The sequence below is a fragment of the Colletotrichum navitas genome (assembly GCF_030913465.1).
Source record: "Colletotrichum navitas strain CBS 125086 chromosome Unknown LY79scaffold_104, whole genome shotgun sequence".
Taxonomy (NCBI): Eukaryota; Fungi; Ascomycota; class Sordariomycetes; order Glomerellales; family Glomerellaceae; genus Colletotrichum; species Colletotrichum navitas.
Genome location: NW_026850650.1, coordinates 106,477 through 130,877, shown reverse-complemented (window position 1 = coordinate 130,877; position 24,401 = coordinate 106,477). Strand labels below are relative to the sequence as shown.

The window sequence follows — 24,401 nt, the reverse complement described above, 5'->3', positions numbered from 1 at the left end:
AGGTACCTTAGGGTATAAGGTACTACTAGATTAACTTATTATAAGGTTAGTTATTAAGGTTAATTAGTAGTAATTACTATATAACTTTTATAGTAGTAATTAAGTAGTAAGTTTCTTCTTAATATAACTTATACTTATAAGTCTAGATAGTGCTAGGTTAGTTTTATATATATAAGGTAGATAAGGATAGTTTTCTAAAGAGGTAAATATAAAAATAAAGGGGAAAGTTAAATAAGGTAGTAATTATTACTACTTAAGTGTCTCTTCTTAATAGTACTATAGTTAGCGTAGAAGAGGTTCTTGCTTATTAAAGGGGTTCTAATAGCGTAATAGACGCTATAGTGTTTCTTATAGAGGTAAAGTAGCCTTAATAATACTTAACTTAGTTAGTAGTCTACTAGGTTATAGTAGGCTAAGTAAACTCTTATAATAGTAAGCCTTATTAATTACTAGTTATTAGTAATAATTAACTATTAATTAATATTAGTTTTTACTAGTTAATTAATAGGATCCTATATCTTATAATATTATAAAGGTTAAGAAAAGGTAGTTAAATTTATAGTTATTAATAGTTAACTAGTTAACAGGGTAAAGTAGGAGCATAAGTTTGGCAGCACCCTTGCGTATAGGCAAGGGTAAGGGATTCTGCTGGTAGGCGGTGTGTCACGTGACCTACCGCCTCTGGCCGCATCACCCATATGCCAACATGTATATTCGTTCAACTGGAGCTTGTCGGGTTGAAATTAATTTAAAATTCTCATACGGTAATGCGCAATATGACTTGAAGATGCAGTCAAAATTCCATCCATCTCGGCCTATGCGGACCGGAGGAAGGACGTTTTTGAGGTACGGAACTAGAGGCATATTCGAGTCCTAAAACATAAGAAAAGACCAGCGGCTACAAATCTTCTGGCACTGACTACAACTTAGATGAGTGAATGGGTTGCCGCCAAGATGAGAGCTGTCGGGATCGACGTGAGACTCAAAAGTCTTGGTAAACAACAGAACACGGAGCTCGAGCTTCCGCCCTTGGTGTTAGGACGTTATGGCAAAGACCCCGAAAAGCCGACAGTCCTTGTGTACTGCCATTATGACGTTCAACCTGCCTCCTTCGAAGACGGTTGGAAACACGAGCCATTCGAAATGACAGTCGAGGAAAGTGGCAGGCTCTGCGGCCGCGGCACATCGGATGACAAGGGCCCCCTGGTTGGGTGGATCAACATGATAGAGGCTTTCCAGAAAGCTGATTTGGAAGTGCCTGCAAATTTGGTCTTCTGCTTCGAGGGAATGGAGGAGACCGGGTCTTTCGGTCTCCGAGGGGCATTGGAGGACGAGGCAGACAAGTACTTCTCCGACGTTGATGTGGTCTGCATCGCCGATGTTGTTTGGGTCAGTAACGAGCAGATCAGCATCCCTCAGGGCTTAAGAGGCATCATTTTCTATCTTGTGACGATCACGGGCGCGAAGCAGGATGCACACAGCGGCGGCTTTGGGGGTCAAATTTCCGAGCCAATGGTTGACATGGTGAACATTATGTCGTCGTTGGTGGACTCGAATGGGAAGATTCTGATACCTGGGATATATGACAACGTTCAACCCGTCACGGAGAAGAAATACGAGAGTTATCAGAAGCTGAACATATCCGAAGAGTCCCTGTACGGTGGCACTGGGGGAAGGAGCCTTTACGACAACCAGGCTGACGCACTCATTGCTCGGTAAGTCTTTTCCATCAATGGCTCTGCTTACAACTTTCACTGAACTTACATTTACATTTTAAAGATGGAAGAAGCCGTCCCTGAGTCTACACCGGATCGAGAATGCTTTGCCCGGCGCTGGGGCAGTCACCTCGATTCCCGCTAAATTGGTGGGCAAGTTCAGCATTCGAACTGTACCCTTCATGAAGGCGGACGAAATCGATCAGATTGTACGGAAGTACATCCAAGAACGTTTCGATGGGCTCGGAAGTCGGAATGACATTGAGATTGAAGCTTATCCTAGCGATTGGTTCTATGAGGATGCTAGTCATTGGAACTACCAAGCCGCTATAAGAGCAACACAGAATGTCTGGGGTATCGATCCAGCCATCACGTGTGAGGGTGGCAGGTAAGCCAACACCTTGAGCATCATAAGTCTTATATTAACTCACAGCTAACGTTCCTGCAGCATCCCCATCGCCCTTGACTTCAAGAAGATCCTGAAGAAGAACGTGCTGCTGCTCCCTATTGGCCGGCCTACAGATGGGCACCATAGTACCAACGAAAAGTTGGACAAGATTAACTAGTGAGTGAACAGCTTGCCTCGGTCTTAGATAGTTATTTGTTATGGCTGACAATGTTGAAAGCATCAACGCCATCAAGCTTTATGGGTCGTATTTGCAAGAAGCGGGAACTCTGTGGCGTAAAAGCAACGGAAAAGTGTAGTCAATCTTACATCTAGAAGAAAATACTCACGATTGCCAGTTCTAAAAGTTCATATAACGAGCACAGTAAACCGGATACAGAGTAAACTTCTATTGTACAAGGTAATCGGCCCAGATATTACCTTATCAATGTGCATATTGCAACGTCAGGATTTTGCGTTGTAAGATATCAACGCCCTAACTCCCAATATGTCCAAAAGCCAGACGACACACTCATAAAACTGAATCATTTACGGATGCACCGGACACAGTTACCCAACTGCATTTGTAAACAGCCTCACGTCATTTATATATTTGTGCGGGCCATTAGAGTCGCTAATTTGACATGTAATTCTTTGAGAATTAGGCGGCGAAGGAGCAGAAGAACGTAAGTGGGAGAACTGCACAATTTACCCAGTACGAATAAATAGGACAAGCAGTCTTATCGCTGCAACAAATCGGTACTTTGCGAATTCAGTAATGCCGCAGCACGACCTTACTTTCTGATCAAAACTTATATGTTGATGGATAAGAATACTATCCATCAACACGGCAGGCTTTGAAGCTGGGCTGCGTTACGTCTTGATATAACATGTCATGGATGATGTTTGACCTAGCAGAAACCTCTGGCACAAGATCTGACGTGTACCAATCTTGTTATCCCATTTTCCGTACGAAAATGAACTGAGATCTGTTACTAAAAGAGTTTTCTCTATGCGCTCGCTGACTCTTGGGAACGAGATCGAAATTCCCAGCTTCGTTCTTTGCGGCTCTCTAGTGAGCAAGCTTGTCATTATGGGAGCTATTTCTGGTCTAGCGTTTCCAAATGACTATGCAAGTAGCCGGCTACCTATCCACTTTGATTTTCATCACGCCTCCGCAAGTGGGATTGCTAGTATGCACCCACAGCCTGAGAAAGAAGCAATGTCAAAGCAGAGCAGATCCATGCTTGAGAAAATAAAGAGTATATCACCGATGGTTTAAGGAGATTCATGAGAGTAATAGACGCCGAGCAGAGACAGCATGAGACCAACAACAGACCAACATGGGATGCTTCAAACATCACCATCAATATCGAGATCTACAAACCCAGGCAGCGCAATTTACGACTAATAGATTTTCCCTCCTGGACGACATATTTATCTGAGCAATAAGATTCAGTCACACAACATTACAGTCATCAGAACATTATTCGTCTCGGTTGGCGCATACTCAAATATTGCAGAACAGATACCCTGACCTGCGACGACGACCCCGAGCACTTAAAACAACCTATCTGGTACACGATGAGAGCACCTCAACTCAGTGCAGAAGCCTTCTGCCGATGTCTCGAAGATATGATACTCGGCAAATTTCTGGCCCACCTACCTGACATATGTCAGAATCTAGAGGCGACATGGCTAGGACCGTCTAACATAGAATTTCAAGGCCCCAGCCCATTACAAAATGAATCACCTAAACACTGTCTTACGTCAAGCACGATTAGTAAAGAATTCTCTTTATTGATAACGGCTGCCTTGAGTGGCGATTACCCCAATCCCTTTTTCAATATTACCAAGTTAGACAAGTATTCATTTGACACAAGGCTACTGACAAATATCCAACGGGATCTTGCCCTTTTTGAACAAAGGATGCAGCAGCAGAGATCCTATATATCAAAAGGATCCACAGAACCATATGATTTCAGTGAAATCGAGAGCATGGTGAAATCAAGCTGGAACAGTGGATTGCCTGGGATGCTGAGTCCAACCATCGTTTCCGAGCTACTTATATCTCGATGCCGGTCATGGGAGCAGATAGTGCAGGCGACTAAAGCGGATATCACACACAGGATTCTAAATTGTGTCAGAGAAATTCTTGGCTACATTGGATGGACGAGAAACATCGAGGGAGCCTCTCGTGATGTAGAGGCGGCACTGGAAACCGTCATCAAAGACTTCCGCGAAAAGGTCAACGAGTTGATGCGCCCTTATCGCTACACACATCCACTCATATACAATCGCACCGTTATACAACGCGTATGGAGCCTCCATGATTCTCGGCGGAAGGCTGAAAGCGAAGCCCAAAGATTGTCTGGGAGCAAAACAAAAACTGGGTTCTTCAAGGCGAACCGCACGGAAGATTGTATCGAATTACTAACAGCCTCCGACATCGAGAGCAACTTATATCGCCCAGCCTGTGAGCTAGCCTCGGATTACACGAAGGCTTATTATGAGGTATGTTATTATTTTTTCAAATGGCCTAGACCGTGTTCAGAAGCTTGCGTTAAATCGTGGCGATCTGCGTAGGAGGCTCTGCAAGGGTTGATCTCGAATTTCGGCCTGTACGCAGTCGAAGAATGTCTTTTGTCGAAACTGAATACCGTATTTGAAGTTGAGCCGACTCCAGAAGCGTCTGAGAAACCCATTCTTGGCGAGGGCGATGGGTATGTGAACATAATCTGACGGTCAAGTTATTTGCAGTCTAACTGGCGGTAGATTGAAAACTGTAATTGAAATGCTGAGACGTGTTGAAGCATGTCGAACAGCATCATCTGTGGCCGAGTCTTCTGATACTACTGGAGGTAATGGTCCACGCGAGCTTCATTGCAATCCTGGGCTAACATTTTCACGTCGCAGATATAGACACACCAACATCCATCACATAGAACGATCCGGATTGCGTCGTTCGCAATAGGCCGGACAACCATTTTCAGTCTCATCAACACGTTTCGCCAAGTGCCTCCACAAGTACTTTTGAAACTTATTTAGAGGCCACTGATAATTGAGAAATGGAAAACAAAAAGGACTTCTTCGTAGTTGAATGTCCACACAGGCACAGGTACAAAAAGCCATGTAAGAAGTGCAAAGGACGAAGGCAAAGATGCAATCCATAAGAGATCAATCTTTACCGTGGCGATAGGCTCGCAGCTTGCTATCAGCCCCCCTGGCTTTTTCTTTCCTTTTTTCTTCTTCTTTCATTATACTTGCCTTGTGGTCTGTCGCAGCCCTGTTGTCATGGCCTGGACGTCGATTGCAGTACTGACACCCGGTTGTTTAGTAGAGACAGCTGGGAGGCGTGCAAATCTGATAAATGCATCCTCTTCCGTCAACTTGGCTAGTTCGGAGTCGACATGCATTGTCATGTTCTTGGCCGTGGTCGGATTCGTGTTCAGATGGGCATCCATCTCGATATCATCCCACCGCAAACCCTGTCTGCGATCCTTCTCCTTCTCGATGTTCTCGCTCAACTCGGTAGTGGTACCGAGTTGGACTGTGTACATCGGATTGCCGTTCTCACCCGACTTCGGGGTCATTGCGCCGGGCTTGTATAGCGGGATGGCCCTGCAGGCCGCTACCAAGGCGCAGTGAAACCTGTTGCTCCTCTGGGCACGTAGCCTGTCGTCGGACCAGTTATTGCGATGCGTGAACGCCAGTCTGAGCTCCATCTTGCTGAGTTCATGGAGGTTGACGACGTTCAGTCCGAGGCTGTCCGGGACGTAATCCCGCGCGTTGTTAGCGAGGAACTCCTCTAGGAGCGTGCGCAGGCGGACGATGTCCTTGAAGCTGGTCCTGAAGTCCACGGACAAGGTGACGCCCTGGCGGTTGATGCCAGACCGCGAGAAGTTTTCGATCCGTTTCTGCTATAACCGGTCGTTGGAGATCTGGAGGTCGCAGCCGTTATCGAGACGCCGGAAGACAGTGTACAGAAGCGATTGCTGCTTGACGACGCAGGCAGTGGCGGCGGTTGAGCCCATGTTGTAGACATTCACTACGTCCCCGATGTCATAAGGATGGTCGAAGAAGACGAAGACGATGCCGACGAGGAGATGATGAAACGTACGACCGACAGCGAACGAAAGACCGATGGCAAGACTGGAAAGAATGGTTTGAATCTGCTTGATGGCCGGCACATACTGGACCACTACAAAATGGGTGAGCTTTTCGCGGGCGAAGGGAGATATCACTCATGACTTACTGATGAAAAATATCATGACGCCGGCGAGAATCAGAAGACAGAACCAGTCGAATGTGTTGATACAGTGGTCCATGCTGTCCATGTTACGGTAGATATCGTGACGGGTCTTGCCGCCCTCTGTGACCATCCCGACAAATTCCTCGATGCGAATGTCGGGGCTGTTGTTCTCGTTAAGCGCCTTGAAAATCCTGACAGCCTCATCTCTGCGATAAGGACCGAGGACCTCAATTATGTCGTCGACCGTGAGGCCAGGCCTGCCCTGAGCGACTAGAGACAGCCAAATACGTCGCCCTAGCGCAACCGCAGACACCGGGCTCGCCCAGGAACGCTCGATGACCGCATATGTGCTGGCAGGCCTCAGCCAGTGGGCATTGGGCTCGGCAGAGATGAAATTGCCAAAGAGACTGGTCATTTTGTACCCGTCGATGCCCAGCCGCGCGAGGTAGCTGGAAACCCTGACACGGCCCGAGCCATTGGCGTCTCCTTTGGCGTTGCGGATGAGTATGTCTTCCTCGGCAAATGTTCCGCTGTGAGGTGGGTGCAGAAAGACTGAGGCATCGTAAAGATTGATAAGGGCGTTCTGCAGGTCCTTTGTGCGCTTGAGCTTCACGTTGTCCGCTCGATAGTGGTAGTGGATCATGATGTAGGATATGAAAAGCTTTTCGATGAAGTAAAAACAGACCCAGAGGGTCAGCTGCTCCAAGACATCGGCGACCACATCATCCCAAGCGAAGGTGTCCTGGGCTTTGTTGATATTGACGGCTAAGAGCTCATTTTCGTTGATGCACTATCACCCTCAAGAGTTAAAATCAGACTGGCGGCTATTCGTCAAGGTCTACACTCACAGCAGCAAAGAAGATGTACGTGACAAGTGTGGTTCCGAGAAACGCAATTGGCCTTCTCATGAACTTGAACACTCTCCAATACCTCTGATGAGCTGAATTGAGATACCTAAGCTACCCAGTTAGAGGTGGTTATAGCTGCAAACTTTGCAACACTTGACAACTTACCTTGCCATAAACCTGAAGAGGTACGGAATACCCAGGCCGAGGAGGTCAGAGCCGACGGCCCCGATCCAGGTCACTTCTAGCCACAGACAGATGTAGAACATGAGGTTTCGGTACTGCTTCGCTTCAATGGCTTGCGGTGTACTATCATCTATGATGTCCGCATCGTTGGCTAAAGTGATGATTGGGATGAGGAACGCGACAAAAACGACAACTACGATGCTCGCATACCGCAAAGCCCATCAAAAGAGCTTTCTTCGATGATGAGCCAAGATGATAGGTGGCATGTATTGTTGTTGAGAGGCACGAGGAGAATCTTGATACTCGTGGCCACTTTCGATTTCCCGACTCCCTGTTTCAGACTGACAGTGTGCGAATTGCGTCCAACCCTTGAGCAGAGGATCTTGATGCGGCCGGAAGCCAGTTTGGATAGGTTCGCCTGAGCTGTAAGGCGCTTTGAGTAGAGATAAAGTAGGTGAAGCAGGAGAAGAGGACAGGTTCACTGGCCTAATGGCGTCAGTTTGGTTGTTAGAGTTTCTCCGTTGCTGAAGGACAGACGGCAAGCTGTCCCTGGGAGTGCGATCCATACTGTTCCAAGAGCAAAAGATTAATCAAGGTAGAAATCCGAGATGTCTAGAGGTGAACCATCAAGTCTGGGAGTATCCAGCCTTATATTAAATATTCATCGCTGCACTGAATTCTGACTATGGCACGCCACAATTTGGACTGCTTTCTGTGACCCAGTCTCAGAAGCAAGCCATCAGCTAACCGCCTCTACATGCCAGAATCCAATCGTCTGCCTAAACCTTTTGAAGTCTCTGGCATATAAGTAATGCAATAAGTCGAAAGACAGAAGGAGGCCCACTACCATGCCACGGCTATGGTAGAGAGCTCGATCCTCGCACGGGCAAGCCATTAAGCACCGGTGACAAAACTAATATTAGTCGCTAGCGCCGATGCGCTCAGTCCTGCTCATGATATAGCGAGCGTAGGGAAATCAATTTACACAAAAGCGCGATGCGCCTAACTAATACACTTTCAAAAAGTTCTAATATCAGATTGCTGTACCCTATGGGTGGCGTAGGGCTGAGGGACGGACTGGTCGCAGGCCATGGTTGAAAACACCCTGTCGCGGAGCGAGGCGGTATCTGTTACAGGCTAGAAGGGACAAAAGGCCCACAACCCCAAGGGTGTGTTTTATAACATGCCCCTCGGTATATTAGACGACCTCCTCCTGTTGTACCTACGAAGAAAACCAACTAATACACCCTCTGCTCACTAATACTTGTCTTTTGACTCTGTCGTTTCGCTAGCACTTTCTTGCTCGTCGCTCCTTACTGCTTTGCTGTCACATTTTACTCTCTTGCCGCGTATCTTCGCGACGCTGCTGTATTTGTTCAAACGTCGAACCCGGCCGATTTAGCCTGTCAGATCCGGGAAGCCTGCCAGGAGGGCCGTGTAAGTATTATTCCGCTTGGCAGCAGTCGATGATTCCGTGATGTTCATCCGTTGTCCTTCCAGTGGTCAGGTTCGGCTGTAACATAGAATACACACCTTGTCTTTACAGTGACCACAAGTAGTAAGGATGTGTTATCTGAACATACCTTACTCTATTCAGTTATGTGTATAAGTTGGCCAGTAAACTATTCTATCAGCCTTCAACTTATGTTAGGCTTTTATGTATGAGGAACAACAAGGACCTGGAGAGGTGTTGGCTAGACTTTCCGTTTGTCTATGCGCTGAGGAGGCAGTGTGTATGCCGAGTATGCGTGCGCAGCAGCCGAGATATACGTATTTAAGGATCTTGCATTCACTCTTCAGCAATAATGCTACGACCCGATAGCTACTCCAAGAGAGCCCAGACGTACTTGTATTGGTGAGTTATACGGTTCTGGTCCTAGTGATCCAGCGCCATGCCAACGACGACGTGCCGATAGAACCCGGTGTGGGTGCTTGGACTCGACAGCCAATCAACTACGGACCAGATCCCCACGGAGTCTTTCTGATCGGACATGGATGGGATCCTGAATGTATCAGTAACCTATAACAATCCGGCTCCGGTCGTTGCATGTAAACAATGCAAGGTACAAGTCAATGATACCGCGGTGTTACGGGCTACCTGATTCGCCTGACATCTTGCAATATGGTAAGGGAGCACTTACACTAATTACACTAATGGCATTTGCGTACACATACTCTCTAGTCAGTGAATCATTTAGTATAGTTGCTGACATGCATGTGGGACGGCCAACATCGGCCCGCATATTGCCACCCACGAATTTTTTCCCTTATTTTAGTCTCTGGCGTGGGGCGAGCACACGCAACCAACGCTTGCATGCTGGTGGTCCTCTTGAAGTGTAATTCTGCGTGTTCCTGTTTGCGCCTGGCATAGCCAGAAACTTCTCCGCCTGGACAAGACATATTAACCATGGCGACCGTGGCAGAAGAGCAGCCATTACTCGTAGAAGACCCTCTCTGCGAGCAGGACCTGTCGAAGCATTTGCTCGACTTTGACCCCAATGGCGACCCTGAGAACCCCAGAGAGTGGCCGACCCCCTTCAAGTGGACTATTGTCGGTCTGCTGGCCCTCACGGCCTTCACTGTGTACGCTCCTCGTCGTCTTCCTTCTGCCACCGTCTCGTGAAGAGCGACCCTCCAGGCTGACGATTGTTCTCGCAGCACCTTCACCTGCATCTCCGTGGTGCCCGTCGCCGCACACATCATAGCGGACCTGGACCGGAATGAGGGCGGAGTCAACTCCCCCGCGGCCGCCCTGCTCGTCACCATCTGGGAGCTGGGCGAGGCCGCCGGCCCCCTCCTCATCGCGCCCCTGTCCGAGATCCACGGCCGCTACGCCGTCATGAACGCCGCCAACATCCTCTTCATCACCGCCACCGTCCTCGCCGCCCTCAGCACCAGCACCCCGCTCCTCATCGCCGCCCGCTGCCTCACCGGCCTCGCCGTCGCATCCAATGTCCTGAGCCCCGCCATCATCGGCGACATATTCGCCCCGGACCGCCGCGGCTCCGCCATGAGCTTGGTCATGGTCGCGCCCCTCCTCGGCGGCGCCGTCGGCCCCATGATCAGCGGTGCCATCGCCCAGACCCTCGGCTGGCGCCAGGTCCTGTGGATGAGCGCCGCCCTCGCCGCCCTCTGCGAGCTGCTCTTCCTCACCTGCTTCCGCGAGACCTACAAGATGACCATCCTGCGCCGCCGCGCCGCCCGCCACGCCGACGAGCACGGCCCGTCCCTGCACCCGGCCGGCGTCGACGACCACAAGGGCCTGCTGAAGCTCTGGGAGTCGGTCAAGCGGCCCTTCCAGGTGCTCTTCCGGTCCAGCGTCCTAATGGGCCTCTCCTTCTTCGGCTGCATCACCTTTGCCTACTTTTACGTCATGTCCATCAGCCTGCCTGTCATTCTCCAGGACGTCTACGGCTTCTCTCCCGCGCTCACCGGCCTTTCGTTCATGGCATTCAGTAAGTTCCCCATCCACCTGTCATGCGTAGCTCGTCCGGCGACGAAGCAAATTCATGACTAACACAATCCAGGCATCGGGTCCTTCCTCAATGTCCTACTTAGCAACTTCAGTCTGGACAGGATCTACGTGGTGCTCCGCGGCAACGACGCGGTAGGACGCCCCGAGTACCGTCTCCCGCTAGCCATCATCGGCGCTTTCACCCTGCCCCTGTCCCTCATCGCATATGGCTGGGTTGCAGAGCTACGCCTCCCCGTGGGCTACCTCCTGCTATCGGTAGCAATGCTCGGCTTCACCATGTTCATGGCCTCCTTGCCGATCTCGGCATACGTCGTCGACGCTACTGGCCTGTACTCCGCCTCCGCAATGACCGGTGTCATCGTGACGCGATGTCTCGCCGGCACCTTCCTTCCTCTGGCCAGCGGGCCCATGATGGAGAGGTTCGGATACGGCTGGGGATTTACGATGCTCGGGGTCTTGAGCATTTGCCTGGCGCCCATCCCGGCGTTTGTTATGAGATACGGCCACGTCTGGCGCCAAAAGTCGGAGTATACGAGAGATGCCTGAGACGTTATGAGTTCAGGAGTTCATGACAGTTATCATTAAGCATTTAAATAGAGATCTGGAAAAGTACTTTGGCCCCATGAGTAAATGGGTTTTGCTTCTTAGATTAGATGGAGTTTAGTTATTGGTCGATTGGTCCGGCTGTGGCACTTGACCACCGTCAAAAGTCAATAAGCTTGTACATAGAACGTAGTTACTAGTGCATTGTCTGTCGAGAATGTAACGAATGTAGATGCATCGGCATACCTCATCCGATTTTCAAATAGGTCTTGGCCACCTTAGTAGCCTCGTAGACTGCGTCATACCCAAGTACCGAATCGCAATGCAGTCGCCATTGTTTGTGCAACGACTCGTCATCGAAGTCGTAACCTGCCAACTCGGCATCCCGGGCCTCTTGCTCGAGTCCTTTGGGCACATGGAACCATTTTCGAAGCGGCTCCGTGCGACCCTCGCCGCGTAGTGCGTCGGATGCTCGCGTCCCTCTGGCCACTCCGTATGCTTGAAGCACGGCGGGGACCAACTTCTTGAGCTCGCGTTCCCCCACGGACTCATCTCTCATGTCTTCCTCAGAGTGCCCTAGCATAGTTGCTTTCTCTATCGCAGATTTGCCTCTTACGTGTTCTTTCGCTAAGCCGAGTAGTTTGGCAAGGAAGGCCCCGTCCTCCATAGCCATGGCTGCGCCTTGTGCTTGGTAGGGGAGGTTCGAGTGAAAAGCGTCGCCCAGGAGAACAAAATGATCCTTGATATCTGAGTTTTTTTATGCCGGAGAGAGGCATTGAAAGGGGACTGAACGTACCCTGCTTTCTAGGTCTACCTTGGGCGGCATGCGGATCATCCACTTTTGAACCCGGGGTACCGAAGATATGATCTTCCTCAGTCTGTGGAGCGTCAGTGTCCAAACAATCCAAACAAAGCCTCGGCAGCTCGGTATCTAGCCCATCTTAGCTGGCCGCATCATGACATTTTGCAGCAACAAGATACATAATTATACTCACGTCTCATCCCATCCGGCGTAAAAGTTTCTCATCTCTCCCACGTCTCCCTCAATATGCGAGTGCTCGGGCTCCTTGCATTTTTGCCGGATCAAGATGAGATTGATCTCTCGTCCGCCTCTGACGGGGTAAAAGACAGTGTGTTGACCTGGGCCCAGCCACGTCAAAACCTTGTTTTGCGCGCAGAGATCATTTACTTGAGGGTCATTCAGGGCCCTGAGGTGCTGAATTGGGAGCACTGCCCTATAGGCTACGTCGCCCGTCTCGATCAGAGGCGATGCCTTCCCAAGAAATTGATCGCGGCATACAGACAGGGCACCTGCTCATATCAGGGGTGGTTCTTTTTGTCACGCATCATTAAAGCAGCCTTACCGTCGGCGCCGATGATGAGATCACCGCTAATCTCATCTCCATCTTCCATGTACACAGTATCATTCTCAAAGTCGATGCTCTCCACCTCCATGCTCAGGTTGAGGCTCACTCCCAGCTCTTGGCACGTCTGCCACAACGCGTTGTGGAAATCGGCTCTATGCGCCACCATCCAAGGATCGCCGTAATTCCTTCGACACTGTGCCTCGGTGAGCTCGCATAACTTGTTACCGTCTCCGAACCGGCGGAGTTCCACCGTGTCGACAGTGTCTGCCACCCGGTGTAGCTTGTCCAGAAACCCAAGCTGTCGCGCCACTTTTGTGCCGTTGGGCGGCACCTGAATGCCCGCGCCCATCTACAACATGACGGTCAGGTTGAGTTTATGGACCACGACGTAATGGAATAGTGCGAGCGTGCTGATGGACCTACTGGTATGATCCTGCTGGCTCTCTCGAGAACCACCACCTCAAAACCCTCTCTTCGGCATCCAATGGCGCAGGTCAGGCCGCCGATGCCTGCGCCAACAATGATGACTTTCAGGCTTGGCTCTGTATTCATGGCATACCAGTTTGACCGGATGGAAATGGATGCAATCTGAGGTGTAGGGAGGAAATCTTCTACGGCTGAAGCTGCGAGGCGCTACTGCTTAAAAGGCCTTGCTGAGGTGCATCATGCATGCATGATATTCTGGTTCGCCTCCAAGCTACCCCGCGGCAAGGGAACCCCACCATGCCATACAAGACCGGTTAATAGCACGAAAAGCCAACCAAAATGAGCGTGGCAGTTGGTCTTTAGCCTAGTCATAACTAGTTGTCGAACTCGCAGTAATCCCTAGATTACCGAACCGTTTCTTCATTATCTTCTCACCTTGTCTATGTGGATATTCTCGCATCTTGTCCAGAGGCACCACGAGCAGACCTGGTCTTCATCCAGGTTAATGTTGTATGGTATTGTGGTCCGAACCTCTCGCAGACACAATCTTGCACGTGTTCTCGTTATCGTGATCCGAATCAGCACAGAATTAGTCCTGGCTACTGAAGAAGAAAAGTTGTGAGGGTGTTTGGGAGACCAGGGATATCGACTTTTGTAGGAATTGATCGCACTCGTCACCGCTTGCGAGATAATGGTAACTTTGTGGTTTTGTTAGTTTAGCCTTAAAGGTATGGTAAATTCGCAGTGAGCCCTCAAGTTTGTGTACATGATTGGCCCATTATAATTTTGCACCTATAATTCATAAATCATTCACGGGTATTTTTGCGCATTCTAGATTGAATCACATGTATCTGTAAGCTTAGAAAGAGGTTTGAGTAGAGAGTCGCTAGAATCTAGGAATTGATCCACTCACATCATTCGACATCGACCCTCCCATCCCCTTTCCCTTCGCACACACTCTAGTTCTTTATTTTTTGGTGGCGTTGGCTACATTCAACACAAAGTACTGCTTCGTGTGTAACACCGCGTGCAGGTATCCCTTCGCCCTTGCTGGTGTGAGGAAGGCGGCATACAAAGAAATTGCTTGCCATGGCGGTTACGCTACGTCTTACAAACATATTAAATCCACGCAGTAGCCTGTTACATTTAGCGATGGAGGAAGCAGCTGGCTTTCCATCACAAACAACATAGTTGCATACATTTTAACAGGCCTTTTGAACATTTCCTCTGGCTGCCGTAGACTCGATGTTGTGTAAAGTTTGACATTCCTAATGCAAACATACCATTCATGCGTGGTCTAAATGAATAGGTCTCCCTTGTCAGAAACGACAGGATAATATAGTATTCATGTCTCCATTTGATATCGTCTGTGTAACACTTCATAGCCGAGATCGTGGCTACTTTGAATGGTACCCATCTCACATTCTATGTTTCTTGAGAGGGGAATATGAGCCCATTTGTCTCCCAACTCAAGCAGACTCAGGGCGGGCCATTGAAGTATTTGTCTTTTGGGGATAACCCACTTACACAATGTTTAATAACTAGCGAGAGTCGATTGGCGCATCTCCCACGTCGATACTGCTTCCTCGAGCAGGTCCCTGCACTTACACGTTTTCCGAATCGTGCCAGAGTTTTCTCGGATTCTCAGGCGACATGGCTGATTTTCTACTCACCCTGTTGCTCCTCTACGGGGTTTTCGGCAATGTGCTGTCTCTCGCAGATTCGGGGCCAGACCTAGATCGGTTCCGCCATGCTCCCCGTTTCGCGAACAGCACCGCTGGGAGTCTACCAGCCCAGACCTCGTGCCGGGTGGGGATCGGTTCCTGCACCATCCCGGTGGTCCCTCCAAGGTCAAATGCCACGACGGTAAGCTGCAGGAAAGCTTGCATGATACAAATGAGATACCTGACTGACTCTTATAGACGGATCTGAAGTCTAGAAACACCCCCTCGACAACATTCATACCTGTAGCGGAAAGTACGGATGCGGGGTCTAAAAACATCTCATCAACTACATTGATACCTGTAGCAGAAACCACCCTCAGCATCATCATCGGTAACACTACCGTTACCAGAGTCGAGACGAAAGTCGTCATTCAGACCTCCAATTCATCGGTAACACTGCCGGCGGTCCCTACGATAGCCTCTTTAACGAGTGTATTCGCCATTCAATTGCCAACCTCGGTATCCACATCGTTGGCAACCACTTCAACATCAAAGTTGACATCGCTGCTTAACCCCCCGTCCTCCAAGCCCATGGGAAGCCTGGTTTCATCCACGACTGTAGTAGTAAATGGCACTGCCTCCCTTTCTGGTGACAACAGTCAGTCGCCAGGTACAACGACGGGTATCAACATTCTGAAGAGCTCAGGGACCCTTACTCCAAGTTCAACCGCCACAACTTCTTCAATCACGGCTGGTTCTGATACTCTGACTGATGAGCCGCATCTGACGTTGACTACCCTGCCGTCAGGGGTAAGCTTTCAGACTCTCGAGAGAGTTACTTACACCTCGCCCACGTATATCACAACCACATCCCCAGGCAGCAACCACCCCACAATTGTTCCAAGTAAGTTTCGGCTGAGCATTTTGTCGATAGTGCTAACCGCCAGCTGGATTTAGTCATTATCCCCTTCGTCGGCCCTCCGATAATATGTTTCAACTGCTTCTTAACGTTCCCGCCGAACATCAAGATCGACGTGCCACAGTTCTGCATCCAGCTTTTTGGGCTGAAAATCGGCAATTGCCCGCCCAAGAACGACAATAAGGGCGACGAGAAGGACGACAAGGAGGAAGATGAAGGAGGCGATGAAAACAAGGATGACGACGAGAAACCCACCAAGTCTGAGAAGCACTCAACAACAACCTCGACTTCTTCGTCCTCGTGCACTGTTACTATTACTGCCACCCACAGAAGCGTGTTCTGCTCAGTAACAAAAGGTAGGTCTGATGGTGTCATTGAGGAGACAAGAGACCCGCTGACGTGAGTCGGTTCCAGGGAACAGTGCCGACGCGTCCTGCTCGACGACTGCCTACACGACAGCCACCGAGTGTAGTGCCCTCGGTAAAACAACCACCGTGACGGCGACTGAGACCCCGACTCCATTCTTACCAGTATGTGGTCCTGACACGTGTGGCGGACAAGCCTGCCCTAAGAAGAGGGGAGAAAGGCCCGTCCCTGCTGTGGAAGGTCTCCTCAAGCGCGGCAACCCAGAGCTCGGCCGATGGCCTGACCCGACTGACTACCCGAACCACCAGGGTTTCATTGCTGACCAGATCGAGGGGATAGCCCAAGGCAGTCAAGAGCGACCGAGGTACAGTCCGAAACTCGTCCATCACTTTGATGGCTACCCCCTAAGTGCCGGCTGGGTCCGCTTCAAAAGCAGCGTCGAAGCGCTCGCGCTCCAAGGGCTGTACGGCTGCACTAGCATCGTTCTGGTTTCCCGCCGCGGAGCGTGGGTGAGCCACATCTGGGAAACCATTGTCATGAATGCGGACCCCTATACCACGTTCAACCAGATGGTTGATGGGTATCTCCCCCGTGGGATGAGTCCCAGCGACCCGAATCACAGGTTTTACGAATACGGCCTGGCGGAGATGAGGGATCGCCCGGAGCTCGGCGAGGCGGGGGTCATATTTGGCGACATGCCGCAAGGCACCGACACGCCTTCGAGCTTGAACATGCGGGCTTTCATCGTCACGCCGCGCGCCCGCATGTTCCCCTCGATTTACAGAGATCCCAGCGGCCACATTATTCCGCATGAAGTCATAAACCAGGTCCATCATCAGCGGGGCACGGTCCGAATGCCGGAGCGGGTCGAGAGACTGAAGCGGGAGGTAGCCAACGTATACGGCGACATTCCCATAGAGGTGTTGGACTATAACGCATACGTCCCGAAGTTGGAGCATACGAGAAAGTGGGACAGTAGAAAGGTCATGACCGACGACGACGGGAACGAGTACAACCTCCGAGAATACATGGCCATGATGTGCAGGAACACCGTCAGGGGGAAGTTCCTGCTGCAGTATCAGCCCGCGAGGACTTGCAATGAACAGTCCGAGTGGCGGCTGTGGTTTGAGGGACAGCCGCTTGGCGATCGATCGGATGCCTGGAAGCCGTTGAGGAACCAGCTCTTTGCGCCGCCGGGGCTTTCGCTGCGGCTCGGGCGTAGACAGGAACCCGTCTGCGAGGTTCCCGCCCAAGGCGCACCTCCCGTGGGTTCTCCTACGTCCGCAGGTGATTCGGCATCCCCTGCCATCTCTCAGCCTGCCAGTGGCGTGCCCAGCACGCAGGCAAGCTGGAAACCCCCTTTGTCGGGCAACCACACCACATCCTTGCCGCAGACCATCCCGGCGGTCCCCGTCACGCTTTCGTCAACATCAACATCGGCTTCGGGAGTCGTGTATCCTCCCTGGAGCAATGCCGTTTCCCCGACGACCCGTGTCAACACCACGGCTCTATGGGCACCGTCGACTGTAAGCAATCCTGTTCCCCCGACGACCCGTATCAACACCACAGCTCTATGGGCACCGACGACTACGAGCAACCCGGTTCTTCCGACGACTGTTAGCAAACCGGCTCTTCCGACCGCTCCAACCAAAGACACAACCATACGGGTACCTGCCAGCACCGCAACTCTGCGGACCTCTGTTAGCAACACAAGTCCATTGGCCCCAACAACAATCTTCACAACTATAATTGTGACTGTCAAACACCCTACCCCACGGGAACCGGGCCTCACTGTGATCCCAATCACTTGGTCCACGACCCCCGTGACAGCATCCACCGCCACGGCCAAAGCCTCACCGAGACCGAAAGAAACCACCAAGACGACACCCGTCTCGAACAAGCCACGCGGCCCGGAGCCCTCGCAGGCCGTCGCAATCTACTACGTGGACACAGTCATGCGCAACTACAACGGGATGCTCGAGATCGAGGGCGCGTGGTGGATGCTCCCTGTGGGGGTGAAGGGAGAACAGGTCGACCACGAGCCCTGCGGCAAGGAACCGCAGGGTTGGATGTTGCTCGAGAAGCCCTTGGGCCTCGAGAGCGTCCCGTGGCCCCCCTCGTTGGGCGCGGAGAGGTACTTCTTCGACAAGAGGCACTGCAAGTACAAGGCGCAGGAAGGGGGCAAGGGGTACGGCACGCTCACCTGCGAGAACGTGGCCGAGTTCGCGTGCGAGAGGAACCCGTGGGCGGCCCAGAAGGTCGAGTGCAGCACGGATCCGGCGGCGGAGCGGACGTTTGTGGCCCGGGTCCTGTGCAGGTTCCCGACGACGGATCACAGGCCGGACGCTGACGAAGTGAAAGTCACGAGCACCGGTTGGGTCAAGACCAAAGTCCCGCTCTTGGGTCCACCCTAAGACAGATTGTTTTGAATCCAATAGCGTGTGATACTAATTGCATCTTCCTTCGCAAGTTTATCTTGCCTTGCCAAGCAGACTAGACCCGAATGAATTCCCAAAGGGTCGTGCCATGGCTCCGCCTAGCGAGACCGATTCCGTCCTCGGCAACGCACAGTACCATCAGCGCGTCTGACCACAGCGGCGACAGGAGCTGGTGCCCCCCTTCGGGGTGCTGCCGCGGCGTCCACAGCTCCCACCCACGGAGCTTGGCCCCGGTCCGGATGCCGACGTTGCTGTCGTGGCCGATGTACCTCCCCGACCTCGGGTTTTGGAATCCAAAGTACCCATTCTTCTCAACGCAGTGCCATAGCGTGCTTGGGTGGCGGTCCCCCTTGAGATCCTGGAGCACCGGCTTGTCGTCCACGATAGTTATGGCCCGGCAGGTCGCTCTTTCGATGATATAGAAAGTGCGGCCTGGCCACGGAACATCACCGTGTTCATCCCCAAGGGTTTCGTCGGCGGCTAAAGTGGCTGGAGGAGTTGATACAGGGGCCGACGTTTCTGACGAAGACTGGGACAGAGAGTCTTCCTGTTCGTTTCCGGCGCCCATGGTGGATATTACCAGTCTATTTATGCAACCGTTGTAATTTTTTTTCTCCCCGCTAGAGATAGCAAAGTAACTCTACAACTTTTGTGGCGTACAAGTATGAGTTGTGTATGTGGACTTTGGAAGTAGCACGTTGATGTTAGGGTCTGATTGAAGACGGCGGGAATGTTATATAAACGCGCCAACTTGGATAACGTGAGGGGAAACATTAGCCAGAAACTAAATAAATACAGCGCTAGGCTAAAAAGGGCCCTTTTTTCATTAGCAGAGTTTCCCCATGCAAAACCTTCGCATTTTGCCTTACCTAGATAAGAATAACTTTTAGGCCTCTCATTTAAGGGGGAAATACTAGATATCTATCTTTTTCCTATATAAACTGTTATAAGGTCCTTTAGAGATGCTTATAAGCTATCTAACACTTAGATATAATAATAACTAAGTAAAGGTTAAGGTTATATATTATAAAGGTGTAACAAAACATGTTTTATTAACTTTTTAAAACTAGGGTTAGGGTGATAGGGATAGTATAGTACATCTTGCCTAGCTAAGGTTTGACTTAATATACTTATATAAGTAGTGAGTACCCCTTATTTAAGGTACAAGCTGTTATCTGACTTTGCTGCTGTTGCTGATCAGAGCCTTAACTAAACAACCAGCAGGTAGATGATGCAATGTGGGGTTTTTGGGGAGTTCGGGTTATCATTGGTCATACCAACATATGCACGTCTACACGTGCCCAAGTATGTATCTTAGTTATTACCTTTCCAGTTTTCCGCGAATACGATTGTTATTGAGTGACAGAAGACATTTAAGCATCCGTCTGTCTGATTCTTGCAAAATCGTGGGTATTGGTTCTCTAGCAAGACAATGGAACGAGTAGCTGCATTGATAATGTTCTGTCGAGTCTTCCATCAGCGACGGCATCATTTGCTCGCCTTCAGATCCCTGCGAAAATAGACCCTCTCGTACCCTTCCTCTGTCTTCCTTTCCGTCTCGACGAAGCCCATTTTGGAGTACAAAACGAGGTTCTCAACCATTTTGACGTTGGTGTAGAGTTGTAGATTCGTGCATTGATAAGCCCTCGCAACGTTCTCGGCACACGCCATGAGAGCCCGTCCAAAGCCGCGTCCCTGGGCGGCCGGGGCAACGACTAAATTGTTTATGTGGAGTGCGTCTGCCGCCGGATCATGCCGAAGAAGAACGGCTCCGACTTCTTGGCCGCTCTGGTCGTTTCTGAGTACGTAAACCAGCTGCGATTTGATGAGTTGGTTGTAGTCGGCCTTCATGGGGGCTGGTTCCTTGCCGATGCGGTCGATGTACTTGGAATATGCTGCTTTGACCATGGTGTGAATTGCTGCAACATGATCAGGGTTGGCTCTCACGAGGGAATGGCCCTCGATGCAAGATTCGGGTTGAAAATCGTATTCATCCATGTTGGATCAACGAGAAAGTGATATTCGGAGTTGCAACAGTTGTGACAGAGTGTGACTCTTACACTGATGCTTTCCGAATCTAGGTACCTACGAGATGGATCCACATCTCCGATAGTGGAGAGCTACCCGGCCCTGTACAGCCGAAGCTACCTACCTACCCAGGTAAATCGTACCTACCTAGGTAGCTAGCTCCCTGTGAGATGTCCCGATAAGAGGTCCCCGATAAGATAAAGTCTCGCCGAAAAAAGAACAGACGGAATTTCCGAAAAGCCGCCGACCGAAAAATTTCGACCTGTTCGTCACTCACTTCACCCCCCAATCGCATGCACGTCCGCCACGCCCGCAAAAGTTGAATCTCGGAATCGCGTCACAAAGAATCCCTCCTCGATCGCCGGAAATTACCACATCCACGACACCCACCGCGACCACCCGCCGCCTCACGTCCGAGCCGTTTGCTTCGAACCGCGACGAGTCCCCCCCCTTCCTCGCCCATTGTCCAAGCATCTACGATAACCACAGCCCAAACACATTCGCCATGGATCACACGCGCGACCCCTGCCCCTGGGTTATCCTCAATGGTCGGTGACGAATCCGTCCCCTCCCCCATTCCTCCCTCTCCACGACCCGCAGACTGACGTTGAGGGAACAGACTTTGGCGGCGCGTTCGCCATGGGTGCGATAGGCGGCACGATCTGGCACGGCATCAAGGGCTACAGGAACAGCCCGTACGGCGAGCGCCGCATCGGCGCCATCTCGGCCATCAAGATGCGCGCCCCCGTTCTCGGCGGCAACTTTGGCGTGTGGGGTGGCCTGTTCTCAACGTTCGACTGCGCCGTCAAGGGCATTCGCCAGAAGGAGGATCCTTGGAACAGCGTAAGACTCCCACTTGGCGGAGGCCTTGCCCCCCTTTGGCTCTGTCCGGGTTTTCTGACGAGCAAGAACAGATCACGGCCGGTTTCTTCACCGGAGGAGCTCTCGCCATCCGTGGCGGATACAAGGTTCGTACACGCATTCGAGCTTCCTCACTTTGCGTTGTGTCCGTCGGCTGACCCAAGAAAACAAACCAGGCTGCCCGCAACGGTGCCATCGGCTGCGCGGTTCTGCTCGCCGTCATCGAAGGAGTCGGTATCGGCTTCCAGAAGATGTTTGCCGGAAGCACGAAGCTGGAGGTGAGTTTGGCAGAAGGGGAACCCTCCCTCCCTCATCCAACCTTGGAGGAGAAAAGACACTGACGATGCCACTGCAGATGCCCCAGCCCCCGCCTTCGAACGAGAAAGCATTGGCTTAGACGAACCGATCCCGTCTCTCTTACTATTTCATTCACCGAAAGGCGACACCCAGCGGCCGCCCCACGAAGAATAATACAACACAGCACCAACCCCTCTCTACTCTTCCGGCTCGGCGCCTCCTCCTTCCCTCCCCCCCTTTTCAGGAGGCCTCGATCTACTCTGTTTTTTCACCACCAAAATCGAACGACACTGTTCTCTTAATCTGCATATGCCAAAGGCGGGAAGGGGCGTTCCATGTACTATAAAAGTTTCTCAGTTATCGGGAACTGGACACACGGGGGGAAGAGGAACGACGGTTTGTTCCGCATCCCTCCCAGAAAGATGATTAGACACCGGGGACGAGTCGAGGGCACGCGGGAGCTTCATATGTCTGGGCAGATTCAAGGGGATAGCTCGGGCATGACCAGGACTTGGATCCGAGGAACAGGACGGCATCTCCCCCCCCCCCCCCCCTTTATGTTTGATAGGAGTACTGAACCTGTGGGATAGAGATGTTTTGTTAAAAATTTGTACCAACAAACTCGCCATCTACTCCTTCGTCTCGATCTATCGTGTTGTCCCCCCCCCCGCAAATGCTGAACCCCCAACCAGATTCCAAGACAACTCCAAAAAGGGGGGGTGATTTGACCTCATAATCTAGGTGCAAAGATCGAAGCGCGAGGCGAAAGCTCACCACTTTTCACACAGTTCCCCGACATCTACGCCCTCGACGTCCCCCCGATAGATCTTGGCGTAGGCCCTGCCGTCGTCGCCGACCCACGCCCGGTACATGCCGTTGCAGTTGAAGTCCTGCAGCACGGCCGACCGCGCGCCCACGACGCGGCCCTCGGCGTCGCGCGCCACCGCGACCTCGATGCCGATGACGCCGCCCTCGCCCTCTCCCGTCACGCGCCACCGCTCCCCCGCGCTCTTTTGAAGCTCCCCGCCCGGCCCGGAGACGAAGGACACGGCCTCGGCCCCGGACAGCGGCTTCCGCCGCGCCACCGCGCCGACCGTCCGCCCCGCCGCCACCCGCATGAAGGAGTCACCGTTGCCCGTGCCCGAGACGGCGATCGCGCGCGTCGTCGTCGTCGTCGGCGGCCCGAGGCCAGCCGGCAGTAGGGGCGCGTACGTCCGCAGCGAGGGCAGGCAGTCTGCCATCAACCCCCGCAGGGCGTCCGAGAGCACCACCGACCCTTTCTCGCCGCCGCCGCCACCACCAAAGGCGCCGGTCGGGTCGCCGTCCTCGACCCACTCCTCCGCCCAGAAGCCGGCCCCGACGACGGGCGTGTCCCCGATGCGGCCCGTCAGCTTGTTCGTCAGCCCGCCCGTGCTCGTCGCCGCGCACACGACGCCGTCCTCGTCCAGCGCCACGGCGCCCACCGTCCCCTGCGGCAGGAACTCGTCGGCGCTCCACGTGCTCGGCCCCTGCCCCTTCCTCTCCCGCTCCAGCGCGCGGACGTGCTCGTCCCACCGCTTCTGCGTGAAGAAGTAGCCTGTGTCCACGAGCGGCAGCCCGTACTGCCGGGCCAGCGTCTCGGCCGTCTCCCCGTGGAGGAGCGTGTGGCCCTGCGCGCTCGGCACGTCGACGGCGACGGCGGCGGCGGCGACGGGGGGCACTGTGGAGAAGGAGGAGGCTGATTGGCCCCCCAGGTCCTCGTCGCCGTGCTCGAGGATGGCCTTGGCCAGCAGGATCGGGTTCCTGACGTGCCGCAGGCCCGTGACGCCGACGCCGCGCTTCTTGCGGCCGCGCGTGACCATGACGGACGCCTCGAGCTCGTTGATGCCGTCGCGCGTGAAGACGGCGCCGTGCCCGCTGTTGAAGAGCGGGTTGTCCTCGAGCAGCGCCACGGCGTGCGCCGCCGTGTCCAGGGCCGAGGGCAGCCGGGCCGTGGACGCGAGCGGCGTCGTCTGGTAGGCGCTCGTCTTGCCGATCTGCGTCTTTGTGTCAGCACTCGGGGGAAGGGGCGGAGACGGGACTCAATCGAGACGTGAGACTTACAATCGTCAGTAGGGCGCGGCGATATGCCTCGTACTCGGGCGGCGCGAGGTTCGACGGCTTGATGTTGCCAGCGCCGCCGTGGATGATGAGACGCGGCTTCACCTTGACGGCGGCGGCGGCAGCTGGCGGCTGGCGTTTATACTCCATTGCGAAAATTGTCAACAAAGAAAATGAGTACGTTTTTCTTTTTCTTGGTTTGTTTGGTGAATGAAATGTCAATTCCCGCACTCAGAGTTCCCCTCCTAGCGATGGCGAAGCAAGTGTGTTTATGTGTAGTCTTGTGCCATCTGCACCGGCTCCTTGCATCGGCGGCGTCAGATTGCCCGCCGGAGTTACGTTGCTGAATGATAAGATAAGCTCCGAGGGGGGCCGAATTGGGAAGCTCGTCGGCATGGGTTCTCCGTATCAGCGTGGCCGATGTTCGGATCAGTCGAGCTGCACGCTAATCTCAACAGCTCAGCAAAGCACAACCAGATGAGGCACACTCATGTATGCCTAGTTAATATTCTGATTTTTGGGGTATCCATCTAGCTTTTTTAGTACAGATCCTCA

General features: G+C 52.3%; 10 protein-coding genes across 10 annotated transcripts; 5 read left to right on the top strand and 5 right to left on the bottom strand.

Annotated features, from left to right (window-relative positions):
• Positions 1-706: 706 nt before the first annotated feature.
• LY79DRAFT_677562 (peptidase family M20/M25/M40) lies at positions 707-2,420 on the top strand (the record flags this gene model as incomplete). The annotated part of the gene is made up of 6 exons (XM_060564485.1): positions 707-764; positions 788-846; positions 931-1,715; positions 1,780-2,103; positions 2,164-2,280; positions 2,342-2,420. The coding sequence occupies 6 exons, from the start codon at positions 707-709 to the stop codon at positions 2,418-2,420; spliced, it is 1,422 nt and encodes a 473-aa protein (XP_060408575.1).
• Positions 2,421-4,134: 1,714 nt separating this feature from the next.
• Positions 4,135-4,950, top strand: LY79DRAFT_526898 (uncharacterized protein; the record flags this gene model as incomplete). The annotated part of the gene is made up of 3 exons (XM_060555877.1): positions 4,135-4,614; positions 4,687-4,823; positions 4,914-4,950. The coding sequence occupies 3 exons, from the start codon at positions 4,135-4,137 to the stop codon at positions 4,948-4,950; spliced, it is 654 nt and encodes a 217-aa protein (XP_060408574.1).
• Positions 4,951-5,357: 407 nt separating this feature from the next.
• On the bottom strand, positions 5,358-8,475 carry LY79DRAFT_584055 (putative serine/threonine-protein kinase; the record flags this gene model as incomplete). The annotated part of the gene is made up of 8 exons (XM_060560373.1): positions 5,358-5,949; positions 6,028-6,301; positions 6,356-7,142; positions 7,201-7,306; positions 7,366-7,513; positions 7,730-7,869; positions 7,952-7,995; positions 8,431-8,475. 8 exons carry the CDS (start codon positions 8,473-8,475, stop codon positions 5,358-5,360), a joined length of 2,136 nt encoding a protein of 711 aa, XP_060408573.1.
• Positions 8,476-9,698: 1,223 nt separating this feature from the next.
• On the top strand, positions 9,699-11,644 carry LY79DRAFT_569756 (major facilitator superfamily transporter). The gene is made up of 3 exons (XM_060559082.1): positions 9,699-9,966; positions 10,042-10,838; positions 10,911-11,644. Exons 1-3 carry the CDS (start codon positions 9,791-9,793, stop codon positions 11,402-11,404), a joined length of 1,467 nt encoding a protein of 488 aa, XP_060408572.1. The 5' UTR covers positions 9,699-9,790; the 3' UTR covers positions 11,405-11,644.
• A 4-nt stretch (positions 11,645-11,648) lies between these two features.
• LY79DRAFT_653430 (salicylate hydroxylase) lies at positions 11,649-14,119 on the bottom strand (the record flags this gene model as incomplete). The annotated part of the gene is made up of 6 exons (XM_060562601.1): positions 11,649-12,140; positions 12,198-12,279; positions 12,397-12,712; positions 12,766-13,117; positions 13,192-13,308; positions 14,108-14,119. The coding sequence occupies 6 exons, from the start codon at positions 14,117-14,119 to the stop codon at positions 11,649-11,651; spliced, it is 1,371 nt and encodes a 456-aa protein (XP_060408571.1).
• Positions 14,120-15,449: 1,330 nt separating this feature from the next.
• LY79DRAFT_677540 (uncharacterized protein) lies at positions 15,450-18,557 on the top strand (the record flags this gene model as incomplete). Its single annotated transcript, XM_060564484.1, is given in 16 exon segments — positions 15,450-15,762; positions 15,816-16,133; positions 16,192-16,326; positions 16,339-16,452; positions 16,483-16,606; positions 16,622-16,648; positions 16,658-16,958; positions 16,971-16,991; positions 17,007-17,039; positions 17,064-17,110; positions 17,120-17,152; positions 17,189-17,218; positions 17,234-17,412; positions 17,431-17,596; positions 17,612-17,697; positions 17,713-18,557. Coding segments are annotated over 16 exon segments (2,772 nt in total).
• Positions 18,549-19,300, bottom strand: LY79DRAFT_569752 (uncharacterized protein). The gene has a single exon (XM_060559081.1). It carries the CDS (start codon positions 19,147-19,149, stop codon positions 18,637-18,639), a length of 513 nt encoding a protein of 170 aa, XP_060408569.1. The 5' UTR covers positions 19,150-19,300; the 3' UTR covers positions 18,549-18,636.
• A 350-nt stretch (positions 19,301-19,650) lies between these two features.
• Positions 19,651-20,642, bottom strand: LY79DRAFT_569749 (acetyltransferase). Its single transcript, XM_060559080.1, has one exon. The coding sequence runs from the start codon at positions 20,577-20,579 to the stop codon at positions 20,070-20,072; it is 510 nt and encodes a 169-aa protein (XP_060408568.1). The 5' UTR covers positions 20,580-20,642; the 3' UTR covers positions 19,651-20,069.
• Positions 20,643-20,856: 214 nt separating this feature from the next.
• LY79DRAFT_617498 (Tim17/Tim22/Tim23/Pmp24 family-domain-containing protein) lies at positions 20,857-22,321 on the top strand. Its single transcript, XM_060562015.1, has 5 exons — positions 20,857-21,157; positions 21,229-21,452; positions 21,524-21,577; positions 21,647-21,748; positions 21,826-22,321. Exons 1-5 carry the CDS (start codon positions 21,115-21,117, stop codon positions 21,865-21,867), a joined length of 465 nt encoding a protein of 154 aa, XP_060408567.1. The 5' UTR covers positions 20,857-21,114; the 3' UTR covers positions 21,868-22,321.
• Positions 22,315-24,338, bottom strand: LY79DRAFT_569747 (asparaginase). The gene is made up of 2 exons (XM_060559079.1): positions 23,850-24,338; positions 22,315-23,782 (listed from the first exon to the last, which is right to left on the bottom strand). The coding sequence occupies exons 1-2, from the start codon at positions 23,994-23,996 to the stop codon at positions 22,538-22,540; spliced, it is 1,392 nt and encodes a 463-aa protein (XP_060408566.1). The 5' UTR covers positions 23,997-24,338; the 3' UTR covers positions 22,315-22,537.
• Positions 24,339-24,401: the final 63 nt, after the last annotated feature.

Bases quoted from the DNA above. Each gene is read 5' to 3' on its own strand.
- LY79DRAFT_617498 (XM_060562015.1), top strand. From the start codon at position 21,115: ATGGATCACACGCGCGACCCCTGCCCCTGGGTTATCCTCAATG. The intron at 21,158-21,228 runs GTCGGTGACGAA...TTGAGGGAACAG, and splicing joins CCCCTGGGTTATCCTCAATG to ACTTTGGCGGCGCGTTCGCC. The intron at 21,578-21,646 runs GTTCGTACACGC...AAAACAAACCAG, and splicing joins CCATCCGTGGCGGATACAAG to GCTGCCCGCAACGGTGCCAT.
- LY79DRAFT_569749 (XM_060559080.1), bottom strand. From the start codon at position 20,579: ATGGATGAATACGATTTTCAACCCGAATCTTGCATCGAGGGCCATTCC.
- LY79DRAFT_569752 (XM_060559081.1), bottom strand. From the start codon at position 19,149: ATGGGCGCCGGAAACGAACAGGAAGACTCTCTGTCCCAGTCTTCGTCA.
- LY79DRAFT_569756 (XM_060559082.1), top strand. From the start codon at position 9,791: ATGGCGACCGTGGCAGAAGAGCAGCCATTACTCGTAGAAGACCCTCTC. The intron at 9,967-10,041 runs GTACGCTCCTCG...TTGTTCTCGCAG, and splicing joins GCCCTCACGGCCTTCACTGT to CACCTTCACCTGCATCTCCG. The intron at 10,839-10,910 runs GTAAGTTCCCCA...AACACAATCCAG, and splicing joins CCTTTCGTTCATGGCATTCA to GCATCGGGTCCTTCCTCAAT.
- LY79DRAFT_569747 (XM_060559079.1), bottom strand. From the start codon at position 23,996: ATGGAGTATAAACGCCAGCCGCCAGCTGCCGCCGCCGCCGTCAAGGTG. The intron at 23,783-23,849 runs GTAAGTCTCACG...ACAAAGACGCAG, and splicing joins GCCGCGCCCTACTGACGATT to ATCGGCAAGACGAGCGCCTA.